The 25,191-nt window shown below is 40.0% G+C and overlaps 1 protein-coding gene across 1 annotated transcript in view; it reads left to right on the top strand.

The window, feature by feature from the left end:
- antxr2a (ANTXR cell adhesion molecule 2a) overlaps positions 1-25,191 on the top strand; it is a 184,389-nt gene that overhangs the window by 28,818 nt on the left and 130,380 nt on the right. The window contains exons 5-6 of the mRNA XM_069926743.1: positions 13,753-13,860; positions 16,938-17,006. Coding sequence (XP_069782844.1) covers positions 13,753-13,860; positions 16,938-17,006 — 177 coding nt within the window. The remainder of the gene's footprint in view (positions 1-13,752; positions 13,861-16,937; positions 17,007-25,191) is intronic.

The following is a 25,191-nucleotide window of genomic DNA, read 5'->3' on the forward strand; positions in this document are numbered from 1 at the left end:
AAAAATGCTCAGAATTTAAAAGCTAATTTGTTGAGTTTGCTCCTCATTTATACCATCACACAATTGTAGAAGGCTTTACAGTTTTTTAGGGCTCTTCAGTCTTGGAGTGTGTATGTGCTCATTGCATGATTAATCCAAAAAGTCCCACTTCCCAGTCTTTTTTCATTCAGATACTGATCCAAATCCCCATTGAAAGGAGCTATTGAACCTGTCCCTATCAGTAGCCCCGCCAGTGCATTCCAAATCTTAACTGTTTGTTGTGCAAAAAAAAATTATTTTACTTAGGCCACTTCCATGTCTTTAGCCTGTCAGGCACCTTTATTTTCTGAACCCTATTTCACTGGGACCGGGTTCTCACTCAGTGCTCTGTTTCTATCCTTCATGATTTTAAACACCTTCACTGTTCCAAAGAGAACAACCCTAAATTTTCTAGTCTCTCTGCATAATTGAAGGCTCTCTTCCATGAAAAAATATTTAAGTCATTTCTGCACCCACTTGCATCTTTTCTAGTTTTGACCAGAAATGGGCAAATCCTCCATTTGTGGTCAACCAATTTTTTTTGATAAAAGTTCCTTGAATTGCTTGGATTTATGCATTCTGCCTCTATTTATAAAGGACAGGATCCCATCTGGTCTTTTCAACCACTTTCTCAACCTGTCACTTTCAATGATCTATGGACATGACATGTATACCAAGACCCCTCTGTTCATGTGCGTTGCCCTTGAGTTTATATGTCTTTCATTCCTCCTGCTAAAACATAATATTTGACATTTCTGAGCAGTAAGATTTCATCCGTCATCTGTCTACCCATTACAGCAACCTTTGTTTCTGCTTGAAGTTCATGGTTATCCTTCCCACATTTCATGAAAACTTAAATTTCAGGTCAGGTGCAGTTTTGGAATTAGTGCCCTGCACACTGCTCCAAGTCACTGATTTATAGGAAATGAAACAGAGGGTATAACGGTTAAAACCTTGTGTTTTGATTCTTAGTTAATTTTGTGCCTGTCTCTTCAAAAGAACTATTGTTTGTAGTTTTACCATAGTGACTATGATGTAATATGTCGTAATATCTGCCCAGGTTAATGGCTTGCTTTCATTCTTCAAGATGTGAAGGAAGCGTGAGCACGAGAAATCTTTCTTTGAATTGTGTATTTCTTTAAAGTTTGTGCATCTCTTTAAAAGCTTTTTATATCTTCATATACTTTTTATATTTCCATAATTGTACACTAAATACTTTGTTGTTCGTTGTTATGAACGTCTTAATGCGAAGCTATGCAAAATGTTTATCCATTTTATCAACAAATTAAGATTACATAAAGCAACAGCCACAGAGTTTGATATGTTGGATTAAGGAGATAGAAATTTGGGATATCGCAGCTCACATTTTTAAAGATGATACTCTGAAATTAGGATACATTGAAAGTGACAGGTTGAGAAAGTGGTTGAAAAGACCAGATGGGATCCTGTCCTTTATAAATAGAGGGTCATCTGTAGAGGGCTAGTACCTACCTACTTACCTATACACATCCCTCCTCTCCAAACATCAATTGTAGAACCCAAAAAGTTACAAAAGGCCATTTGGCCCTTCTAGTCTGTGCCAACTACTATTCCGCTAATCCCATTGACCTGCTCCCACTCCATAACGCTCCAGACTCTCCCATCCATGTATCTATCCAATCTATTCTTAAAACTCAAGATTGAGTCTGCTTCCGCCACACCAGATAGCAACTCATTCTACTCTCAGAGTGAAGAACTTACCCCTTTCTGCTTAAAACTGTGACCTCTCGTATTTATCTCCCCTAATCTAAGTGGAAAAAGCCTACTTGCATCAACTCTGTCTATACCTCTCATAAACTTGTAAAGCTCTATCAAATCTCCCCTCATTCTTCTTCCCTCCAAGGAATAAGTCCTAACCTATTTAATCTTTTCCTGTAACTCAACTCCTGAAGACTCTGCAACATCCTAGTAAATCTTCTCTGCCCTCTCTCAATCTTATTGATAGCCTTCCTGTTGACCAGAAATGCACACAATATTCCAACTTTCAACATTACTTTTTGTGGTCCCTTATTTAGATACAATCCCTTTCATTCCACTCTCTTTAACCTTGATGACAAGTCAATTACATGTCTCCTCAAATGCTCTTTGGAAAACCACGTGTACCCAATCCACTCACTGCCTGTATTTCATTGAGCTTCTTCAAAATTTTGTCTGCAAAATACCTAGACATTAATTGCCTTCAACAATTCAACACTGGCTTCACACTTATCCAAGTTATGGCTAATTGTTGCCCTTTACTGTTGGTTCCAGAATGCTCTCCTCTGAAAATGCCAATCTTGACCAGTTCTCAGCAATTGGGTTTATCCTTTTTGAAGAATATCATATTTGCAATTTTTCAAACACCGTTCCTGCTCCTGAATCTCTTGATATTTGGAAGATTATGTGCAGAGCCTCTGCGGTTTCTTCCCTGACTTAATTCTACAACATGTGGACCAGATGATATGAAGTATAACCAACCTTTCTAAAATCTCCTCTCTATCAATTTCAAGACGATTCAGAATATCTTCCTTGCCTGAGATTCCAGAAACCACCACCATCACTTTGCTGATGACTGATGTTAAGCAATAACTCAGCCATGCTCTCTACCTCATCAGTAAATTTCATAAACAGCATAGCATCTCGAGACAGAAATAAGTCATTCATCTCCTGCACACTTCAAAATGCATAAGACTATTGCCAGTCTCTTATGTCTTATTCTCTTTCCTGATCTCACACCATAGAACCATCATTCTATCAATATCTAACAATCTTTCTCTGACTTGAATGTATTGAGCAACTGAACCTGCAGAGCTGTCTTGAGTAAAGAATTCCAATGTTCATACTTTCTTGGTGAAAAGGTTTTTCTTCCTTTTGATCCTGTACAGCTGGTTTTCTAAAAAAGATGGTGAATTCTGTTTTTTGTGCTCTGCATCACCCATGAAAGCCAGTAAAGAATTTTGTGCATTTTAACAAAAGTAAATGATTCCAAAATATTTATATATAGTTATTTTACATATCAATCTAGCTATGTAGTTATCTATCTTTCTCAGTCTATCTATTTATAGATATGTCTAACTGTATGAAGGTACATATGGGTACACACACACACACACACACACACACACACACACACACACACACACACACACACACACACACACACACACACAAACACACACATGCGCACGTATGTGTTGTGAGTGAGAAAACAGATTCAATGAGTTTCAAAAGCAAAGACTCTGAACACCATCTGGTAGTAAATGATTTTATTTATTGAAGGCAAGTATGGAAAAATAATAATGGGAATAATACACCCACACACACATTTACTAGATGAACATGGGAAAATCGCTCTGGGAATAAAATGCAGATGCACACAATTTATAGTGAGCATGGGAAAATCTCACCAGAGATAAAATGCACACACATACACAGTGAACTGGGCACAAACAATCAAGGAAAAACAATACGATTCCTGCCATCCCTTGACTCAGTGCAGGCACAGCTCTATGCTACAAGGGACACTAACTAAAACGCTCCCAACCCTACAATGGTGCACACCTTACCAATGATTTCTCCAGCGCCGTTCCACGATAGTCGGTCTGGAGTGAAGCAGGGTGGTCCTGCCAAGATGGTAAAGAGCACACATGAGACCCTTTTAGTCCTGGAAGGCTTGGGGGGGGCGGGGGTCTAACTCAGGTAATTTACAAGGTTCCATCGGCTTGGTGCCAGCAAGGTTAAGCAAATTACAAAGGCCAATTGCCCAAGGCCAAGTACAAAGGTATTTAAATTAGCCAACGGCAAGTTGTGCATTAACTAGTGGCCGGAGTCCAACCTTGATTAACAGGTGATGTGACTTACGAATAAGTTTCTAACGGGGAGGACACACATCCACACACAATACACACATTTCAGACAGGCAGGGAGGCCACGTTTCCTCCACACACAACAGTATGTATGCATGTGATTATTATATGCTGTGTTCTATTTGCATTGCAGTGTGTGTACTGCGGTCTGGAGAAATACTGTTTTATCTGGTTGTATACGTGCAATCAGATGATCATAAACTTAATAAACCTGAACTAAAAAAAATAGGCATGCAACAAACCCATAGTTCCTGCAATTATATGATGATCCCTCATTGAACTTCTATTATAGATATATATACCTGTCTTTAGACCTGCATACAATATTCCTGATGCAGTCTCTCCAAGTCCCAAATTGAAGCAAAATGTATCTACTTATGCATTCAGTTCTTTCAATAAACCCGATTTCCATGGGTCTTCCCAATTCCTTGCTGTATCTGCCTGCAAACTTCCACTGGTTCACATGATGCAATACCCGGTCCCTTTGAACACAAACGCCCTTTAATCTCTCCATTTAAAAATGTTCTGCTTTTGTGCTCAAATTTTGGTCTCTCATCAGACGCATCTCTTCATTCTCAAACCTTTGCTTGTTTACGGGACTATAGAACAGCCATTCTCAACCTTTTTTTGGCTCTGCCCCCACCTCCGTACTTCTACCGACTACATAAAAAACAAAATATATTTATATTCCACGAAGTAAAAAGAAAGCGAGGGTTAATGAAATGTGCTGTAGCTCCCAGGGGGTATGGCCCCGATTGAGAATGTCTGCTTTAGAATATAGTTGCATTCCATTTTATGTTTGTCTTTTCTCATGCTCTCGCTCTCCCTGACTTATTTTCTTTTTGAACTCCTGCCTGCATTTTTAGTAATCACATTTATGTAAACACACTGCCAGGGGTCATTTACTCTTTTCGGTCATCTTTGAAGCTCTCATTTTAATTATCTTACGATAATTGAACCAGAATCAAAATTTATTGTCATGAACAAGTCATGAAATTTGGTGTTTTGTGGCAGCATCATAGAGCAAACATTCATATTATAACCATCTTACAACATTACTATAAAAAATAAAATAATAAAAACTATTATTAGTACACAAAAAGTAAGGCAGTGTCTTCAGTTCATTGATCATTCAGGAATCTGATGGTGACAGGAAGGAAGCTGTCCTTGTGCCACTGAGTGCTCGTCTTTAGGCTCCTGTCCCCTTTCCTCGATGGTAGCAGAATGAAGAGGGCATGGGGCTGGGTGGTGGGGGTCTTTGAGGAAAGAGGCTGCTTTTTTTAAGACACCGCCTCATGTAGACGTCCTCGATGGAGTGAAGTCAGGTTGAGTTGACAGTCCTCTGGAGTTTATTCTTGTCCTGAGAGTTGGCGCCTCCATACCAGGCAGTGATGCAGCCAGCCAGAATGCTCTCCACAGTACACCTGTAGAAGTTTATGAGAGTCTTCGATGACATACCAAACTGCCTTAGACATCTCACACCTCACACCTCACCAGCATCCCATAGCCTTCTTAACTCTCCTATCAAACTGTGGCAACCTCGAGGGATGTATGGATTTGGACCCAAAGGTTCATCCACACCCTTAATTTAAACTTTAACTTAAAAAAGATCTTGACTGCAATTTCCTAGAATTTCAAATTGATGATTTAGAATTTATTCAGGGACAGTATAACCATGCCAATTGAACTAAATTTGGCTCATTTCTGATGTAGTTTTTAACCTGCTATTTACTCTCAAGAATGGATATTTCTTCAAGCATGATTCTCAGACTGTTGTGTCTGGGATGTCCTTTTGTTTTGGACAGTAGTTGATTGCAAAATAAGTGTTAGGGAATGCATTTTGGAGGTTGATGAGTGATAATCAGGAATGGGGAAAGTTGGTAGTAGAGTCTGAAGCAGCTGGACCTATCCAGTGAAAGCATATGGTTATGCTTTCATTGGAGCCAGGAGAGAAGGATGTGGAGAATTGTTGGTCAAAAGGATTCAGGGTGACTGTAAATTGCCTAGATATTGGCACGGTTACAGATGCTGGAAATCAGGATGGCCTCTGGAATATCAGGACAAATGAGCAACAAGTGAGGAAGATGATTTTTTTCCCCCCAGATTCTCTTGCTTTAGTACTCTCACCAACTTTGGTAGAATTTGGTGCAAAGAAGGTAAACTTAGAAAGCTGGAAAGGAATAGAGTTCAGGAGGGTTCAGAGGGAGGACTGGGATCATAGAAAACGTGGAGGATTGGGGAGACTGGATCAGCATTGCACCAAGTGCAGAGTAGAAGAATCGCTGGATCATCTGCAGCAGGAGCAGAGCTCATGCAAAGACCAGGCAATGCAACTGGCTGACACCACGGTCCATAGGGAGTTGCTACAAGATCTCTGAACGAAGACATTGTGATAAGTCAGAAAATTGGCACATAAGCTCCTGGTGCTGTTAAATCGACTTGCGATGAGAACATTCCATAAAATCCAGTTGCCTGAATGGGCCATTGGAATATCTGACACCATGGAGATGATGATCTTTTTAGGATCTCTGACAATGGACCCTTGGAAGGATCATGCCATTTAACAAGTGGATACCACTCACCGTATTGATGTGCACACCATCATTGTTTGAGTGGTATAAACTTGGGAAAATTAAATGAGAATGCTGCATTTACCTCAATCTGCTGGAGCTGTGTGCGTGTGAACATGACAACTGTGAATCTGTTTGGCTATTCTGCACTGATCTGAAAATACCCATCTGGAACTTGAATGAGGGAAACACAAAAACTACAGATGCTGAAATTTCTAAGAAATTAATGAGAATGAATAGTAAATAATGGAACAATTCATCCCCTTTACAATTGACTTTTAGGTTTAAAGGTAGGGAAAGACTGGTTCATTAAAAAGGACAAGTCCTCTGGAATTAGAATTCGTTTAGAGAGGAATTTTTTCTCTTTACTGGGGGTTTTTGTGCTGTTAAGTGCCAGCCCTATCATTCTCCTTTCTGTATCACATGAATGTAGAATCACGGAGTCATGAGAACTTTGGCCTAGCTTATCCGCATTGACATTCAAGCAGTGGTTTAAACTGATCCCATGCCCATTGCCTTTATTCATTCCCCTCAAACTCACCCCAGATTCTACAGCTCACCAACACACTGGAGACAAATTGCAGTGCCAATGTACTGACCAACTTGCATGTCTTTGGGATGTGGGAGGGAAAAATATACAGCACCTTAAGAGGCTGAATATGCCTGAGATTGTCTGAACTTGGAATCTTAAGCAGGCTCAGGCCTGGTCAGTACTTGGAGGGGAGACTGGCTAGGAACACCAGGTGCAGTAGGTTTCTGTGAGGGACGCAGGACAAAGTGGCGACTCTCTGTCTGCCTTACAGTGGACAAAAGTTCAAGAATTTCATGTATGTTACATTCTAAATGTAGCATTACATGACCATAATGGACCCTTTTACCAGAGCACTAGGAGAAAACCCACATGATCACAGGGAGAATCTGCAAACTCCGTGCAGATAGCAACGTAGATAGAGGGTGTCGCACAGTCACCATATATCGTGGAACTTGTTGAATAGGGGGCAGTGAGTTTAATTCTATGGCAGAGTAAGGAGATGGTAGCACTAATTACCCTGCAATGTCTGACAGCCCACAATCTTGTACTAATTATGATGTGTAACATGCATGCTCTATCACTTTGATGGTAAAATATGCATAAGGAAGCAGCTTATTAAAATTTTATTTTTGAAATATTGATGTTCATTAGCAGATTTTGAAACTATTTTGAATATCACAAGTCATATGAATCATCTGTGTAGGAAAGAAATGAATTCAGTTTACTAGAGTTCTAAAGTAGAAATTTGTTGTGAAATACATGAACACCTTTGTGATTTATTCAGGACAAATGAAACAAATATTACTTTTGAATTTTAGAAAGTTGCTCTCATGCTGATACTAAATAAAATATGGTGTTATATTTTATGTGTTACTCAACACTTGGTTGAAAAAGACCAGCATGGTACCACATACCAACCTCCCTCTTAACATCAATAAGGTGAAGTGATATGGGCCCAGAGGACCCCAAAACCCAGCAGCAATAGAAATTCACCAAGACAAATGGTTACTTAAACAAAAGTTACTTTTAATTTTCTTTAAACATCAAAATCAGGATCAATCTTTAACTTATTACTATTAACTTAACCCCCTTCTAATTATAAATGCACGTGTAGGTAATGTGTATAAGTTCAGAAAAGTTCTTTGATTCATAGTCCAATCTCATTTCTCTCTCTTCCAAGTTCCCCAATATCAGGCAATTCTTACACTGTGCACAGAATTTAACATTTATGAATTTCACCAGTGCTTGAAAGGTAGATGGTTACCGCTCATGAGGGTTCTTGTCAGTTTTCAGAGAGAGATTTGTTGCTCGTTGAACACAAACAGATTCCTTCCGATGAGCCTCTTCAGTGTCTTGCCGAAGAAACTTGCCCCATCAGGGTTTTCCAGATGATAACCTCTTTCTTTCAGGTTACCACAGAATTCCTTTTCTGTTTCCCTTATCTTAGGTGAAACATTATATAGCCATCCATCTCCTCTTGTATGGACAACAAGGGCTTTGAACAGGCTGAACTCAGAACTCATAACCTGTCTTCAAAATGGGGTTTCAAGCCAGCTTCCAAAAATCACTGCAGAAAACCAGCAGTCTCTCTCTCTGTGTCACACAGAGAACAAAAAAAAATCTGTTTGTTTCTCTCTGATTGCGAAACCACATGACCTTCTTAGAACAGCAAGCTGCATTCAGACAGACTGCGGCACCAGACCCAATCTTCTGAGTCCGTTTATCTGTTGCTTTCCAAAACAATAATCCATTACTCCACAGCATGTCCAATTAACACCTACTGGTGAAGTCCTTCAGCAAAGCAGTTTCCCTTGATTTTTCAAAGGCACTGGGAGCATGGACTGTCCGGCTTGAGCAGAGCTCTGGTATTTTAAATGAGATCTGTGTCGTGACTTGTTTGTTTGTGGCCTACACTCAAAAAACTCACAATTTATCCCCTTTAAAGCATACCTATATACAATATAAAATATAACATAATCTGTCACAGAAGGAAATGATCATCGACTTCAGGAGAGGGTCAGAGCTCATGCTTCTGATCACCTCAATGGTGCTGAAATGGAAAGAATGGGCAACTTCTTAGGAGTAAATATTTCTAATCACCTGACCTTGGACAATTCTATTGATGTAATGGTCAAGAAAGCACACCCATGGCTCTATTTTCTCAGAAGACTTAAGACATTTTGGCATGTTTCCATGTCCCCCAACAAATGCATCATTTCAAACCATGTTTTCTGGAAGCATCACAGCGTGGTATGGGAGCTGCTCTGCTGAAGATGAGAAGAAGCCGCAGAGGAGGTGAATGTAGCTCATGACATCACACAAACCTTTCTTCCTTCAGTGGACTTCATCGACATTTCCTGCTGAGAAAGGTAGCAACTTACTGAAGGACCTATCACACCTTGGACACTCTCTTTGCTCTCTTTCCATTTTGGAAAAGGCTCAAAAAAGCTAAAATTCATACCAATAGGCTTAATGACAATTTCTTCTGCACAGCCATCAGGTTCTTGAATGAACCTCACGGCGATGCTCTCATGCCACTCTTGCTTGGCATGAATTGATCTTGCATTCATAATAACTTTATAATTATTCTCCTTTTTTTTGCTTTATATGGCCATATGAATGTTAGAGTTGCTTTGTTAGAATGCTTATCAAAGAACCCTTCTCACTGTAACAGGTATGATGTGACAACTGTGTAACAACAGGCTTAAAATTAGTAACTCGACTTCCTCATCGCAGACCCCAATCACTGACCATCAACACCAATCCCCTTCAAGGCGAAGTGCTTAGTCTCTTTCTCTATTCCTTTTGCGCTTACTATAATGTAGCCAAGTTCATCTCTAATGCAACCCATAAGTTTGCTGATGACACCACTGTTACTGACTGACTAACAGGTCAGTCGGTTGGTATGTAGATCAAGACTCTGGTTGTGTGGTGCCAGAGCAACAATTTTGCTCTCAATGTCAGCAAGATCAGGAGCTTATTGTAGACTTTTGGAAGGGGAGGCTAAGGGATCTCTCACGCATTTTCATTGGCAGGATGGCAGTGGAGAGGCACCTGGAAGTCCACGTATCAAAGAATCTTTCCTTGAGCCAGCACCAAAGCAACTGTGAAGAAGTACACTGATGCCTCTACTTTCTAAGAAGTCCGATGAGATTTGGCATGCATTGAATACTCCATGGAACTTCCACAGATGTAATGTGCAAAGTACACCTGTAGAATGTGGATGAAGATGTATGATGGTTGCATCATGGCCTGGTTTGGAAGCTCAAATCCCCAGGAATGCAGAAAGCTGGTAGAAACGGGCAAGTCCATCACAGGCACCAAACTCCTGACCATAGAAGACATCTATGTGATGTGCTGCCAATATCATAAAAAGTCCACATCACCCTGGTCACAGTCTCTTCTTGCTTATGGCTTCAGGCAAAATGTATAGAAGCCTGATGTCTGGCACCCCCAGGTTCAAGAGCAGATTTTTTTTTCTAACAGCCAGTAGATAATTAAATCTCCCCATACCACTCTAACCTTAAAGATAAACTACTCTGAGACAACCAAAATATCTGTCTGAACTATTGAAACATCACATTTTTCTTGTACATACTGCAACTCTGTATATTTATTTTGTATGAACTGTTATGTTTCTTTTAAATTTATTATCTCATTGTCTACTCTAGTAATTCAATATATAGTCTCCATCTTACGTACCTGTGTGATTCAGCAAGTAAATATTTCAGTGAGCCTGTACATTGTACTTATATATATATATATATATATATATATATGACAATAAATATTCATATTCATACTCAGAATAAACTTTAAATTACCCAATAGTCTTTTTTTTTTCAGATATCTACAAGTCAGACATTTTGTTCAGTCCAGTCTTTCTGATTTTCCGCAGATTTCTGAAACAAGTATTCTTAATTTACTTTTTAAATGTCAACGTTCTCATAGAGGCTCGATATCAATTATTTATAGTAATTTGATCGATTTGAGAACCATTTCCTTAATTTAGATCACGAGGGATTGGGAGCATGATTTGGATTTGTCACTTCCAGGTGAGGACTGGGACATTGTTCTAAATTTGATTAGTGAATCCTCATTTTGTGCACAACATTGTTTGTGGCACTTTCAGGCTGTGCGCAGAGCACATATTTCAAAAGTTAAACGATCTCGCTTCTATTCTGATATTGATAAATGTAAATTTTTTGAGGGTTCTTTGATACAAGTGTTTTGGACTTGCCCTAGTTTAGAAAGTTTTTGAAAAATTTACTTTCAAACTTCATCAATAATTTTTAATGTGAAATTCAAACCATGTCCCTTAATTGTTCTATTTGGTTTTTATGAATAAGAGGAAATATTGTTGATTTGAGCTTCGACCTCATTGATAGCTAGACGGACAATTTTGATGAAATGGAAAGAAAGTATTCCACCTACCCAATGGTTACAGGAGGTCATGTCCTTCCTACTTTTAGAAAAAAAAAATCATATATAACATAATAGATGTAAAGGTGAATTTTTATAAGACATGCGGCCGATTCATAGAGTATTACCATAATTTGACGAAGTGGGGTGTTTCAATGCTCCTGAACAGTGCTGTCTGGTCTCTAAAGTGTTATCCTTCATTTTCTATTTATATTAGCTATGCAAGTTAACCTTGTTAAGAGGGAGGGGTTCAATTAATCAGTTTTTTCCTCTTTCTTTTTGATATAGCAGGTTTAATCTTAAAGGGTGCACACAATTTATATTATGTTAATCAAGGTTTTATTGGAAATGTTCACATTTTTTGTCTTTTCTCATGCGCTAACAAATATATTAGATCTATATGTGTGTATATGCATGTATTTTTAAAATTAAACTCAGAAAAGATATTTTAAAAAGAAAAGAATTAACTTAAACCAAGTGATAGAAATGGTTTATCTAATAGATGGTTGAGCTGCATGGCTCTTGATCAAGTCTTATGCTGCTGTTTCAAACCAGCCTACAGGCATCACAGTTAGCCTGTTGAAGAAGAAGAAAAAAATCTTCCAAGCTTCTTCTCGCAACGCACTTACCAGAAAAAGTATATGTTTACAAAGGATGAAGAATATTATCCAGCAGTCCTCTTCTCAAATTTGCTTTTTGACTCATGAATGAAGTACTTACAGAAGGTAGCCAGAGGAACAATATCTTAGCGAGGAATCTATACTATTGGCAGAGATAACACTGTGGATAGGGGTGAAGGCAGGAGAAGGACTGGTCCAGTGCAATAAGCAGAATACTTTGAGTTAAAACCATGCAGCACAGGAAACAGGCCATTCAGCCCTTCTAGCCTGTACCAAAACATCATTCTGCTAGTCCCATTGACCTGCACCCATTCCATAACCCTCCAGACCTCTCCCATCCACATGTAGAGGGGGAAAAAAACATAGTTAGTTGTAAATTTCCTACTCACTGCTGCATGTACTGTGTGAAACTCTGAGTTGAAGTAAATAAATACCACCTTGTGTCACAAGTTCCCTGAATCATTTGATCTCTTTTGCCCAATCAGCTTCCTGTTGATCTGAGTTTTTCAAATCCCACTGCTTGAGACACCTGACTTCAAATGCAAGGTGCAACCTTCCGATAAGATTCCTTTTGAAGTCTGCTGCATATGTATCTATCCAATTTATTCTTAAAACTGTCAGATGGCATGTCATTCCACACTCCCACCATTCTATGAATGAAGTTTCCCCAAACCAGGGGTTCTCAACCTTTTTCTTTCCACTCACGTACCACTGTAAGTATTCCCTTTGCCATACCTGCTCTGTGATTAGTAAGGGATTGCTTAAGGTGGTATGTGGGTGGAAAGACAAAGTTTGAAAACCACTGTTTTAATTGTACTTAATTGGCTTGTTATGTGCACAGTTTCCAAAGGAAATGGGCCAATGACAATTTTTCCCAAGCAAAATATTTCAGTAACAACTGGGTCTAGAGAAGTGATTCTCAACCTTCCCTTCCCACTCACATACCACCTTAAGCAATCCCTTACTAATCCAGAGCACCGATGGCAGAGGGAAAACTTAAAATGGGATGTGAATGGAAAGAAAAAGGCTGAGAACCCCTGCCCTAAACCTTTCACCCTAAAGTCATGATCTCTTATATTTATCTCTCCTAATCTAAGTGGAAAAAAAGTCCTCTGTCTATACCCCTCATAATTTTGTAAACCTCTATGGTGCTATTGGTAATTATAATTGAATCAAGAGGGTACATTTACTAGATTTATTACATTAAACATTGTGCTTGGTTCATGGAGCAGGTATTTTGGACATAAATTGTGAAATTAGGGAATGTGAATGTGCAAACAATTTTGTTATTTAATGCTCATTTGCATGAAATCTAAGTTGCAACTTTAATACTGTGCCGTGCATCAACAGAAGTGGCTTCTTGTAATCTCAAATCAAGTAAATATGTGTAATTTTAGAGTCTTGGAATATTAGCTAGATGCATTCAAAAATTATTGAAAAACAGTGAGAGTGAAATATTTTATTCCAACATCCATCCATTTATTTTCAACCTGGAATGTACAATACCAGCCCATACCTTTTTTCGGGAATGGTCCCTAGCAGAAATTCAAGAACATAACATGTCATAGTAAGAAAATCTCTCGTCATAAAATCTGTAAAACTTTCTTTAGTTCTTTTGAAAAATTTAAGTGCCCAACATAACAAATGGCCAGCCTTTTATTTGAACATAAAGCCCAAGCTGAAATTATGACTTATTTCTTTGCTAGGCTCGTGAGCAAATACAGAAACAAAGTAATTTGAAGACTTCAAGTGCTATTATTGTTCTAACCGATGGTGAACTGAAGGAAATGGTGATGGACTACACAAAGAGGGAGGTACGTGTATAATTTAAAGCCATAGAGTTGTAGAGCATGGAAACATCCTTCAGCCAACTGTGCCCTTGGAGATCATCGTGCCTCTTTGTATAAATCCCACTTGCCTGCATTGATTCCAGACCTTCTGTGCACTTTTAGCTCAAGTTAAGGTGACTGAAATATAATTGAGATCCTGACTCATCTAACAATTCATTTCAGATACTAACCTCACTTTGGCATGAATGATTCATCCCACAGTTTCCCTTTAAATCTTCCCACCCCTCACCTATTTTCTGACAGCCCCAGCATGGAAAAAAAGATGTCTACCTTATCTGTACCTCCTAATTTTGCATATCTCCGTCATTTCACCTATTATCCTTCTTTGTCCAGGTGAAAAACAGACCTAGCCTATTCAATGTCTCTTGATAGCTCGAGCCCTCCAATCCAGGAAATATCCTTGTGAATCTTTTCTGTTCTCACACTAGCTTAATTCAAGATTGCTTTATTGTAATGTAATAGTATGGAACATTACACAAAATTGCCCTCTGCCTGCCGTAAGGCAGAGAAAGAGCCTCCATTAGTGTTGCTTGGTTCCCCTGACAGTAAGAAAGAAAGAGAAGCAAATGAGACTCCTTTTGGAGACACTGAGTGTCTGTGGGTTTGCCTTCAGCACTCTCGCAGCCTCTGTAGCCACACAGACTCCCGATTCAATCCGAGCTCCACGTCCAAACTTCTAAAACCACCAGGAAGTCTTCAGCGAGTAAGGCCCTTTGAGAGCCCTTCTTGCCCTCAGCAGCCTCTCGAACCCCGGCACCAATACCTGGTTCCCATGACCCGCTATGCAACAGCCGGCAGCCCATGTGGGTCCTATGACTGCAAGTTGACCCCAGCCTGGGTGGGTCCCACAGCTACTGAACTCCTTGCTGGTCCGCTGCCTTGGTCACCTTCCCTTGTATGGTCATCTCCCCTGCTTCTCCTTCTTAACAGGGGGAGTTGCTCTCCTCATTTCTGGTTCCCTGCCCTTGTCTGCTACTCCCAGGAGTCTGCAACCCCTCGTGGCTGCTGCTGGGCACAAGATCTGCCATCTTGGACCTCGATGTTCACAGAACTTTACTTAGGAACAAGCTTACAAACTGTTGGCTCCTTTTATCAGGTCATTTAGAGCCTGTGTGATGCTGCTGGCATTAGGAACAGACGGTTGAAACCTTCAGAGTAGCGCTGTGTCTCCACTCTCCTAGGTCCACACCAGGAGCAGCACTGTTATTACAGCAGTTCTATCAGCATTGCCATTTAAAAAGAAAATCGCATTCTTATGGTGCCAAAATGTCACACAGTCAACACCATAGAACCATAAAATATTGTAGCACAGGTCTTTGCCAAAGTATTTTTCTGCCTGGTCCCACTGATCTGCACCCTCAATACCTCTCCCATCCATATACCCATCCAAATTCTTCTTAAATGTTAAAATTGAGCCCGCATTCACCACTTCAGCTGGCAGCTTGTTCTACACTCCCCACCACTCTCTGTGTGAAGAAGTTCCACCTAAACTTTTCTCCTTTCATTCTTAATCCATGTCCTTTGGTTTGTATCTCACCTCCCCTCGATGGAAAAATCCTACCAATATTTACTCTGTATTCCTCACATAATTTAAAATACCTCTATCAAATCTCTCCTCAATTTTCTACGCTCTAGGGAATAAAGACCTAACCTGTTTAACCTTTCCCTATAACTCAGTTTCTGAAGTTCCGAGTAAATCTTCTCTGCACTCTTTCTATCTTATTAATAGGTGACCAACACTGCACAGAAAACTCAAAATTTGGCCTCACCAACTTTACAATAACATCCTAACTCCTATACTCAATAATTTGATTTATGAAGGCCAATATGCCAAAAGATCTCTTTACAACCCGATCCACCTTGTGCTGCCACTTTCAAGGAATTATGTATCTATAGTCTCAGATCCATCTGTTCCACTGCACTCCTCAGTGCCCTACCATTTACCGTGTATGTCCTTTCTTGGTTTGTGCTTGCAAAATGCAATACCTCACTTGTCTGCATTTAATTCTCTCTGCCAATTTTCTGGCCAATTTTTCCAGCTGAACCAGATCCCTCTGCAAGCTTTTGTGACAGATAATGTTGTGTTTGCATTGTATATAGATATGTTTTTGGGAGTTAAGTTGGGACAGGTTTTTTTTTTAAGTGTAAGTCACATACAAACACTTCAAAACAGATCTCATTTAAAATACTGGAGCTCTGCTCAAGTCAGACAGGGTAGCTCCTGGAGGCCTTTGCAAAAACTTTGGGGAGTGCCCAAGAGACTTCACTAATGGGTTGTTGTTTTGAAAAGCAACAGATGAAAGAGATTGGAGGAAGAGTTCGAAGTCACAGGCTGTCTGGAGTACAGCTTACTCTTCTAAGAGGGTCACTGGTCTTGCAAGCAGAGAGAGTCAAACAGGCTTTTTTCTGAAAGAGAGAGAGAGAGAGAGGGAATTCAGTTCTGTGGCTTTTCAAAACAACAATCCATGATGGTGGGCATTTGGGGTCTGGGAGGTCGGTGATTTTTTTTGTATTTGCAATTTGGTTAATATTCAGTTGAAACAAAATAATCAAATTCTGAAGAAATGGGATTTTGCGAGCACTGCCTCAGATTGCTTACTGTTTAATAAAAATAATTTAATCTAAATTAGACTCAACTATGCTTGAACCAAAAGTTGATGCCATTCTACTTCTGGTTGGCTTCCAGTTCATAACTACGGAGTTCCACGATTTCCAAGTGCTCCCCAAAAGGGTTCTGTGAGCAAAAATATGGGAAGCCCTGCCCTAAGGTTTCTCTGATCAACAGCACTGCCTGGGACCCTGCCATTCATTGTGTTACCCGTGCGCAGTTTTAACTTACTAAAGTCGAGCACTGGTGCAAGTTAAATACCATCTGCCATTACCTTTCCTAATTTTCAAGTAGAATTATATCCTTGTGTATATTTAGACCAGCTTCTTAACTGATACACCGATTTTAGTGTCATCTGCAAAATTCAAGACTGTAAATGAATTGTCCTTACATTCCTTTTACTGACACTAATATACTCTGACTTTCAATATAGGCTGAAGAAGCAAGGAAAGTTGGAGCAATCATTTATTGTGTTGGAGTCAAAGATTTTCAGGAAACACAGGTGAGATCATGACCTTATATTCAGATGTAGTCTTGAGTCATTCACTGTTATGTCAGGAGATAGAAGGATGCTGAAATTTAATTCAGTCAGAGTGCATAAAAGATCAGGCCATACAAAGCAGAAGAGGAGCAGTTAATACACTACTGGAGAAGCTAAGCAGGTCACACAGCGTCCATCATTGGGGTGGGGGGAGGGGGGGGCAAAAGTATATAACTGACGTTTTGGGCCTTGGCCCTTCGTCAAGGTGTGAGCAAAAAGCAGGCAGGCAACCAAATAAAAAAGCGGGGGTAGGGAACAATGGGCCGGGGTAAAGAGGCCATTGGTAGACATGGATGTGAAGGAAGGAAACAGGAATTGATTGGGGAAAGGGAGTATCTCTGTGCAGTGAACTGGGATTCACTGGTTGTGTGTTGTGCTGATGGCAGGCTCCGCTCCCCCCCCCCCCCCCCATCTGCTCCCATATAACCCTGGTTTCCCCACCTAAACCTAGAACCCTTCTGAAGACCACTGTGAGACCCAACCCTTAGTTATAAGCTAATGAAAGCGTTTTTTCTCCCTCCAGTCGTGAGAGCTTTTATTCGCCCTACATTCTGTGAACGTAAGGCTGGAGGAAAGGAGACAGAGGGATTGAGAAAGAGAGAGGGACAGGTTTGGTGTCCTTTCCTCCAGTTCCCCACCCCACGTTGGGCTCACGAAGTTAGACTCATGTACTTCCTCTATCTTAGGTCTAGACTGGAGTATCGTTTCACTTTTATCCTTCAAGAACTGATTAACAGTGGCAAAGATAGCATTTATTACCCATCCTCATGGATGATGGTGGTAGATTTTCTTCTTGAGTCACTGAGATGAAGGCTTCCAAAATATTGTTAGCAGGGTTGGTGGTTTGGCAAAAGAATGTAGGTTACAGATCCTTGACCCATCTATGATGAAGGTCCTATATGTCCAAATGAGGACAGTGTATGGCTTGGAGGGGAAACTGGAGGCAGTATGGTTTCAGTGTATTAGCTGCCCTATGAATTTGAGATGTTCATGGCCAATAGATAGCATAGCAAGGATTTCAGGATTGACCTTATATTTATAATTCCAATCATGCGAGAAATTATGTTTTAAGGTTTCCACAATGCATTTTACAATGTGCTTCGTACAGGAAGTCATTAAAGGATTGCAAAAAGAAGAACTGTATAGATGTGAGGAAATGAGACGTATTGCGATGCTTCTTGAATTTATATCCATTACTATCGTCTTCCACGACAGTTCTCTGATAATGTTTCCCTTTGTAATTTTCATTGATTCATCTCTTCTTTCTCAGTCCCTTTCCATTCTTGAATGACAATAATTCTTGTAAAAACAATTACTATTTATTATGTTTGCATTTTCTCTATATCAGAGCTGAAAATAAACCACCTCAGCTGCATTTACTCCTTCCTGTCTTGCTCTGGATCAGTTATTGTTAGTTCCTCTCTATTGTTTACATACATTATCTGCTGAATGTCTCTCACTGTGCTCTTTGTGAGTTCTTTTAAGACAAATTCAACTTAAAAAAATACATTTGGCAATATCGTGTAGAATATTAATTTAATATTTAATACCTCTTAAAGATGTTATCCAGAACTAAATTCAGTCTGATTTAGTCGATACCACAAATAACCATGCTATTTTGGCAATGAAGGAGAAAAGCCAAGTGAGCTGGTGAACGGAAGAAAATCCCCAGTTAACATGAATTAACTCACTGTCAGTTTGTGGTTCATTGAATGTAGTTAACTATTTTTACATTTTGATGTTGGAAGTTTCAATAGAAAATATGCTGCAAACAGAATATATAATGAGGAGCCGCAGGACAACTTCTATCTTATTTACAATGACAGCCATAACTCACTGATAACTTTGCCAGTCTTAGGTTATTAGTTTCCATCTCTTGTGCGATTATAAATCTCCACTTCGTGCGTAGCATGGCCTGATGATCGAATCAATGAAAATATATGGAAGGATATAAAACCAAAATTTTCCCTACATCACCCCCATAGCCCTCTATAAAGAGCCTTTTGTATATCCCAATTGTACCCCCACCACCCTACCCCATCAATGCATTCCAGGCACTCTCCACGCTGAGTGACAAACATAACTCTGACATCTCACCTAAACTTTCCTCCACTTACCTTAAGCAGATCTCCTCAGGTATTTACTATTGTCATCCCAGGAAAAAAAGGTGCTGGCTGTCCACCCTATCTCTTCCGCTCATACCTCTGTTAAGCCTCCTCTCATCCTTAATCACCCCAAAAAGAAGAGCCTGAGCTCTGTTCACCTGGCTTCATATGACATGTTCCCCAAGACAGGCGATATCCTGGTAAACCTCCTCTGCACCTTCTCCAAAGCATTTGCATTTTTCATGTAATGGGGCGCCCAGAACGAAATGCAATACTCCCAAGAATGGTCTAAACAGTGTTTGATAGATTTGCAACTCAAAATAGTTCCATAATGAAGCTGTAGCCCATAGATTTGGTTGAATGCTAATTTTAGCTCCATGTGCATTCAAATAATGAACTAAAATGTAGGGATTGTTCACTAAATAGAACAAGAGGATGCCAAAGTGCTAAGTTTTGAATTCAGGTTGATCTCTATTTTGTTGAACCTGGGTGAAGGTTGTGGTAATTGTCTGACCAATCTGTGTGAGAAAATTTGTTTGAAGGTTTCCACAATACATTTCCCACTGTGCCTCATTCTCTTCAAAAGAACATAATCATACAATTTCTCAGTGGAAATGTCCCAGACACCAAATATGATGAGATTAATCATAAGATCACTAATTGGACTTTTCTTGTAAAGATTCAATTTACCAAACGGAAGTACTGTCAAAATGAAATGTTGTTAATATAAAAGTTGTGACCATTATGCAATGTACGTGACTGATGAATTCCATTGCAAAATCACTTGCTCTCGTAAAGACTGTAAATTCTGCATTATTGATGCCACTGGACTCTGAATTTTACAGGAGCTTGCAATTTTTATTCAATTTAGAATAACAAAAAAAAATTTAAAAAACCCAGCTGATTAGTGAAGTATTTTTTTAAAGTATTGTTATAAATAATAGCATTGCAGCAGAAAGTTTTAATATTTCTGTGAATTCACAGTCACTGAAAACTATAACATATATATAGTTTTAACATTAAAAACAAGTCTGGTGTGCTTTTAAATTGACTTTGGAGTAAGGGAGAGGATAAATATGAGGTGGAAAGCTTAGTTTGGTGGGTAATTTAAAAAAAAAATGTAATTGAGGTCTAGTTCACAGAATGAAGGAAGATTTGAATGCAGGAGTGCATGGTAGAAAATGGATACCTGATTCAAGAACAAGGGACTGTTTGGGGAAGATGTGGAAGAAGGAAATTAGCTGTTTTTGAGAGTTCATTTTCATGCAGCAGGTTGCAGAAGTAGAGTGTGTAAAGGTCATGCATGGTTTTGTATATTTTAATTTGATACAGTTTAATGAATTTCCTGTGAGCACAGTGAGGACAATTAAAGGACATCATTAAAACTGGGGAAAGATTGGCTAGGAATTTATCTATAAAGTTAAATGGGAATTCAACAGGACCATTGTATAAATGTCATTTATTTAGGTTTTCAGGAAGGGACATGGGTATTTTTCAGTGAGGTAAATGTTCTGGTGATGGACAGGATAGATTATGGATTATCCAATTAATTGTAAATAGGGGAAGTGGGGAGGAGAATGAGTTCGCCATAAAGTAGTTGAATTTTTATCAGTGGCCAAAGTGATGGCTTTGACCTTGCTAATAATATATTTTTTGAATATTTTATTTATGATTTTTCAAACTTAAACTCAGTTATAAATATTATTGATGTTAATGTTGACAACAATATTGATTACAATGATCAATTCTATACAAGAATTTCTGTAGAGTTCAAGCTTTTCCTGTCCCCTTCCCTCCCTCCCTCCACGTTCAACACTTGACCAACCACAGTTACACACAACAGTCAGGACATTCACAACGAAGGTATGAAACATATATCAGAGGTTTATGGGTTTGTCACATCACGACAGCCAGTGCTCAGGATAGGATGGCTCCCCTCCCCCCACTAATTGAGGGGAAGATGGGGAAGGTAGGGTGGTGAGGCACGATGGTCCACACTATAATCGTAATCGCGCTCCTATGGAATTTAGGTACGGCTGCCAAATTTTCGAGAAAGTGCAATACTTTTTCCATAAGTGATCTTCTCCGGGGGAGCACAGCTTTGCATTTTGTGTTCCAGCGCGCTATGCTCAGGCAGGAATCTGATTCCAGGTAATCACTATGCACTTCCTGGCGACTGCTAATATTAATTTTAAAAAAAATGTAGACATACAACACAGTAACAGCCCATTTGGGCTCACGAGCCTGTGCCACCCAATTGACCTACAACCCTTGGTATTTTTTTGAAGGGTGGGAGAAAACCAGAGCCCGCGGCGAAATGCACGCAGACACGGGAGAACGTACAAATCCTTACAGGTGGCGCAGGATTCGAACCCCCAGACCCGATCGCTGTTGCGCTAACCGTTCCATCCAGAGTCAGAGGAAATTAAATCACTCAAAGAATTTAGTGTATTCGGAAAGCTGGCTACTATTTGAGAAGCAAATTGTGGTTAGGCAGAGCGAAACGCCACCACTTCATATGTGGTTACTCACTTGCCCCCGAATCTTGATGGCAGTAGGTAGCATGTAGATTAAACAACAGGAAAGGCCAAGGATTTATCTTTGGAATATTCTGAAGGGCACAGCACAAGAAATCACAACATGCCCTTGTTTTAATGAAATGCAGGGCAACAGGGTTATTGGGGGCAATAGAGTAATTGGAAAGCTGAAATCTCCAAGGAAAATATATATTTGCTTGATACAGATCCATGTCAGGAATGGGGATTATGTTTCACCGATCAGACGAAAGTAGGTCAGAAGTGAGTTGCTGAACCCAATAGGGAGAACCTGATGCCCAGTCAACATTTCAGCAAGATGATTGCAAAAGATCATAATAGAGCTCTTGGTAAAGATAGGGACATACAGGAAGTAAAAAGTGGGAAATCTCTAAACTGCATATATTTTAATGCTAGGAGGATTGTAAGGAAGGCGGATGAGCTGAAGGTATGGATTGACACTTGGAAGTATGACGTGGTAGCGATTAGTGAAACATGGCTACAGGAGGGATGTGACTGGCAGCTAAATATTCCTCGATTTAGTTGCTTTAGGTGTGATAGAATGGGGGTGGTGGGGGGGCAAGAGGGGTTGGGGTTGCACTACTTGTTAGAGAAAATATTACAGCGGTGCTTAGATGCGATAGAATAGAAGGCTCGTCCAGGGAGGCTATTTGGGTGGAATTGAGGAATGGGAAAGGGAAAGTTACAATTATAGGGGTGTATTATAGACCACCGAATGGGGAATGTGAATTAGAGGAACAAATTAGGAAGGAGGTAGCAGATATTTGTAATAAGAACAGGGTAGTGATTGTGGGGGATTTTAATTTTCCAAATATTGATTGGGAAACCCATTCCGTGAAAGGGCTGGATGGGTTGGAGTTTGTAAAATGTGTGCAGGATAGCTTTTTACGTGGAGGTACCAACTAGAGAGGGAGCTGTGTTGAATTTACTGTTGGGGAATGAGATGGGTCAGGTGACAGAGGTTTGTGTGGGGGAGCACTCCGGGTCCAGTGATCATAATGCCATTAGCTTCAAGGTAATTATGGAAAAGGATAGGTCTGGGCCCAGAGTTGAGATCTTTGAGTGGGGAAAAGCTAGCTTTGAGGAGATGCGAAAGGATTTACAAGGGGTGGATTGGGACAATTTGTTTTCTGGGAAGGATGTAATAGAGAAATGGAGGTCTTTTAAAGGAGAGATTTTAAGATTTCAAAATCTTTATATACCTGTTAGGTTGAAAGGTAAGGTCAAAAGTTTGAGAGAGCCATGGTTCTCAAGGGATATTGGAAACTTGGTTCGAAAAAAGAGGGAGTACTACAATAAATATAAGAAACAGGGGAAAAAGGAGATGTTTGGGTACTATATTGAATGTAAAAAGAATCTTAAGAAAGAAATTAGAAAAGCTAAAAGAAGGTATGAGATGGCTGTAGCAAGTAGAGTGAAAATAAATCCAAAGGGTTTCTACAAATATGTAAATAGCAAAAGGAAAGTGAGAAACAAAATTGGTCCAATAGAGAATCAAAAAGGACAAATGTGTGTGGAGCCAAAAGAGATGGGGGAGGTCATGAACAATTTATTTTCCTCATTATTTACTGAGGAGAAGGATATTGAACTGTGCAGGGTAAAGGAAGCAAAGGGGGTAAATATGGAGACTATAGTGATTAAGAAAGAGGTAGCACTGGAGCTTTTGAAACATATAAACGTGGTTAAGTCTCCAGGTCCTGACATGATTTTCCCCAGGACCTTGAGAGAAGTTAGTGAGGAAATAGCGGAGGCTCTGGCAGTGAATTTTCAAATGTCATTAGAGGCGGGTATAATGCCGGAGGATTGGCGTGTTGTGCATGTGGTTCCTTTGTTTAAAAAAGGTTCGAGGAGCAAGCCTAGCAATTATCGGCCTGTAAGTTTGACGTCTGTGGTAGGTAAATTGTTGGAAAGCATTCTTAGAGATAGTATATACAAGTATATGGAGGGACAGGGTCTGATCAGGGACACTCAACACGGATTTGTGCGTGGAAGGTCATGTTTGACCAATCTTGTTGAATTTTTTGAAGAGGTGACTAGGAATGTTGATGAGGGTAGAGCAGTGGATGTTTTCTATATGGACTTCAGTAAGGCCTTCGATAAGGTTCCGCATGGGAGGTTAGTAACGAAGGCTAAGTCCTTGGGTATTAATTTGGAGATAGTCAAATGGATTCAACAGTGGCTGGAAGGAAGGTGCCAGAGAGTAGTAGTAGATAATTGTTTGTCAGGATGGAGGCCGGTGACAAGCGGTGTACCTCAGGATTCGGTATTGGGACCATTGTTGTTTGTCATATATATTAATGATCTGGAGGATGGGGCGGTAAATTGGATTAGTAAATATGCAGGTGATACTGAAATTGGGGAAATTGTGGAGGATGAAGAGGGTTTTCAAAGATTGCAGAGGGATTTAAACTGCTTCGAGGAGTGGGCAGAAAGATGGCAGATGGAGTTTAATGCTGATAAATGTGAGGTGCTTCATTTTGGAAAGAATAATGAAAAGAAGACATATCTTCTTTTGAGGGTGATTGGATGAGGGGATCTGGATGAGGGGATTGGATGTAATATCTCCAAATTTGCAGATGACACTAAGCTAGGAGGGGTTGTGTGCACGGAAGAGGGGGTCAGGAAGCTCCAGTGTGATTTGGATAAATTGAAGGACTGGGCAGATACATGGCAAATGCACTACAATGTGGATAAATGTGAGGTTATCCACTTTGGTAATACAAACCGGAGGGCAGATTACTATTTGAATGGCAATAGATTAAGAGATGGGGAAGTGCAGAGAGACCTAGGGGTACTTGTACATCAGTGTCTGAAGGCGAGCATGCAGGTACAGCAGGCGGTTAAAAAGGCAAATGGTATGTTGGCCTTCATATCAAGAGGGTTTGAGTATAGGAACAAGGATACCTTACTGCAGCTGTACAGGGCCTTGGTGAGACCACACCTGGAGTATTGTGTGCAGTTTTGGTCACCTTATCTAAGGAAGGATGTTCTTGCAATGGAGGGAGTGCAGAGGCGATTCACCAGGCTGATACCTGGAATGGCAGGAATGACTTATGAGGAAAGATTGCGCAAATTGGAATTGTACTCTCTGGAGTTTAGAAGATTGAGAGGGGATCTCATAGAGACATATAAAATTCTGGCAGGACTGGACAGAGTGGATGCAGATAGGATGTTTCCAATGATGGGAAAATCCAGAACCCGGGGCCATGGTTTGAGGATAATAGGCAAACCATTTAGGACTGAGATGAGGAGGAATTTCTTTACCCAGAGGGTGGTGAATCTGTGGAATTCATTGCCACAGAGGGCAGTAGAGGCAGGTTCATTAAATATATTTAAGAGGGAATTAGATATATTTCTCCAGTATAAGGGTATTAAAGGTTACGGAGAGAAGGCGGGGACGGGGTACTGAACTTTAAGATCAGCCATGATCTCGTTGAATGGCGGAGCAGGCTCGAAGGGTCGAGTGACCTACTCCTGCTCCTATCT

This window comes from Narcine bancroftii, chromosome 3 (assembly GCF_036971445.1).
Source record: "Narcine bancroftii isolate sNarBan1 chromosome 3, sNarBan1.hap1, whole genome shotgun sequence".
In the NCBI taxonomy this organism is placed as follows: domain Eukaryota; kingdom Metazoa; phylum Chordata; class Chondrichthyes; order Torpediniformes; family Narcinidae; genus Narcine; species Narcine bancroftii.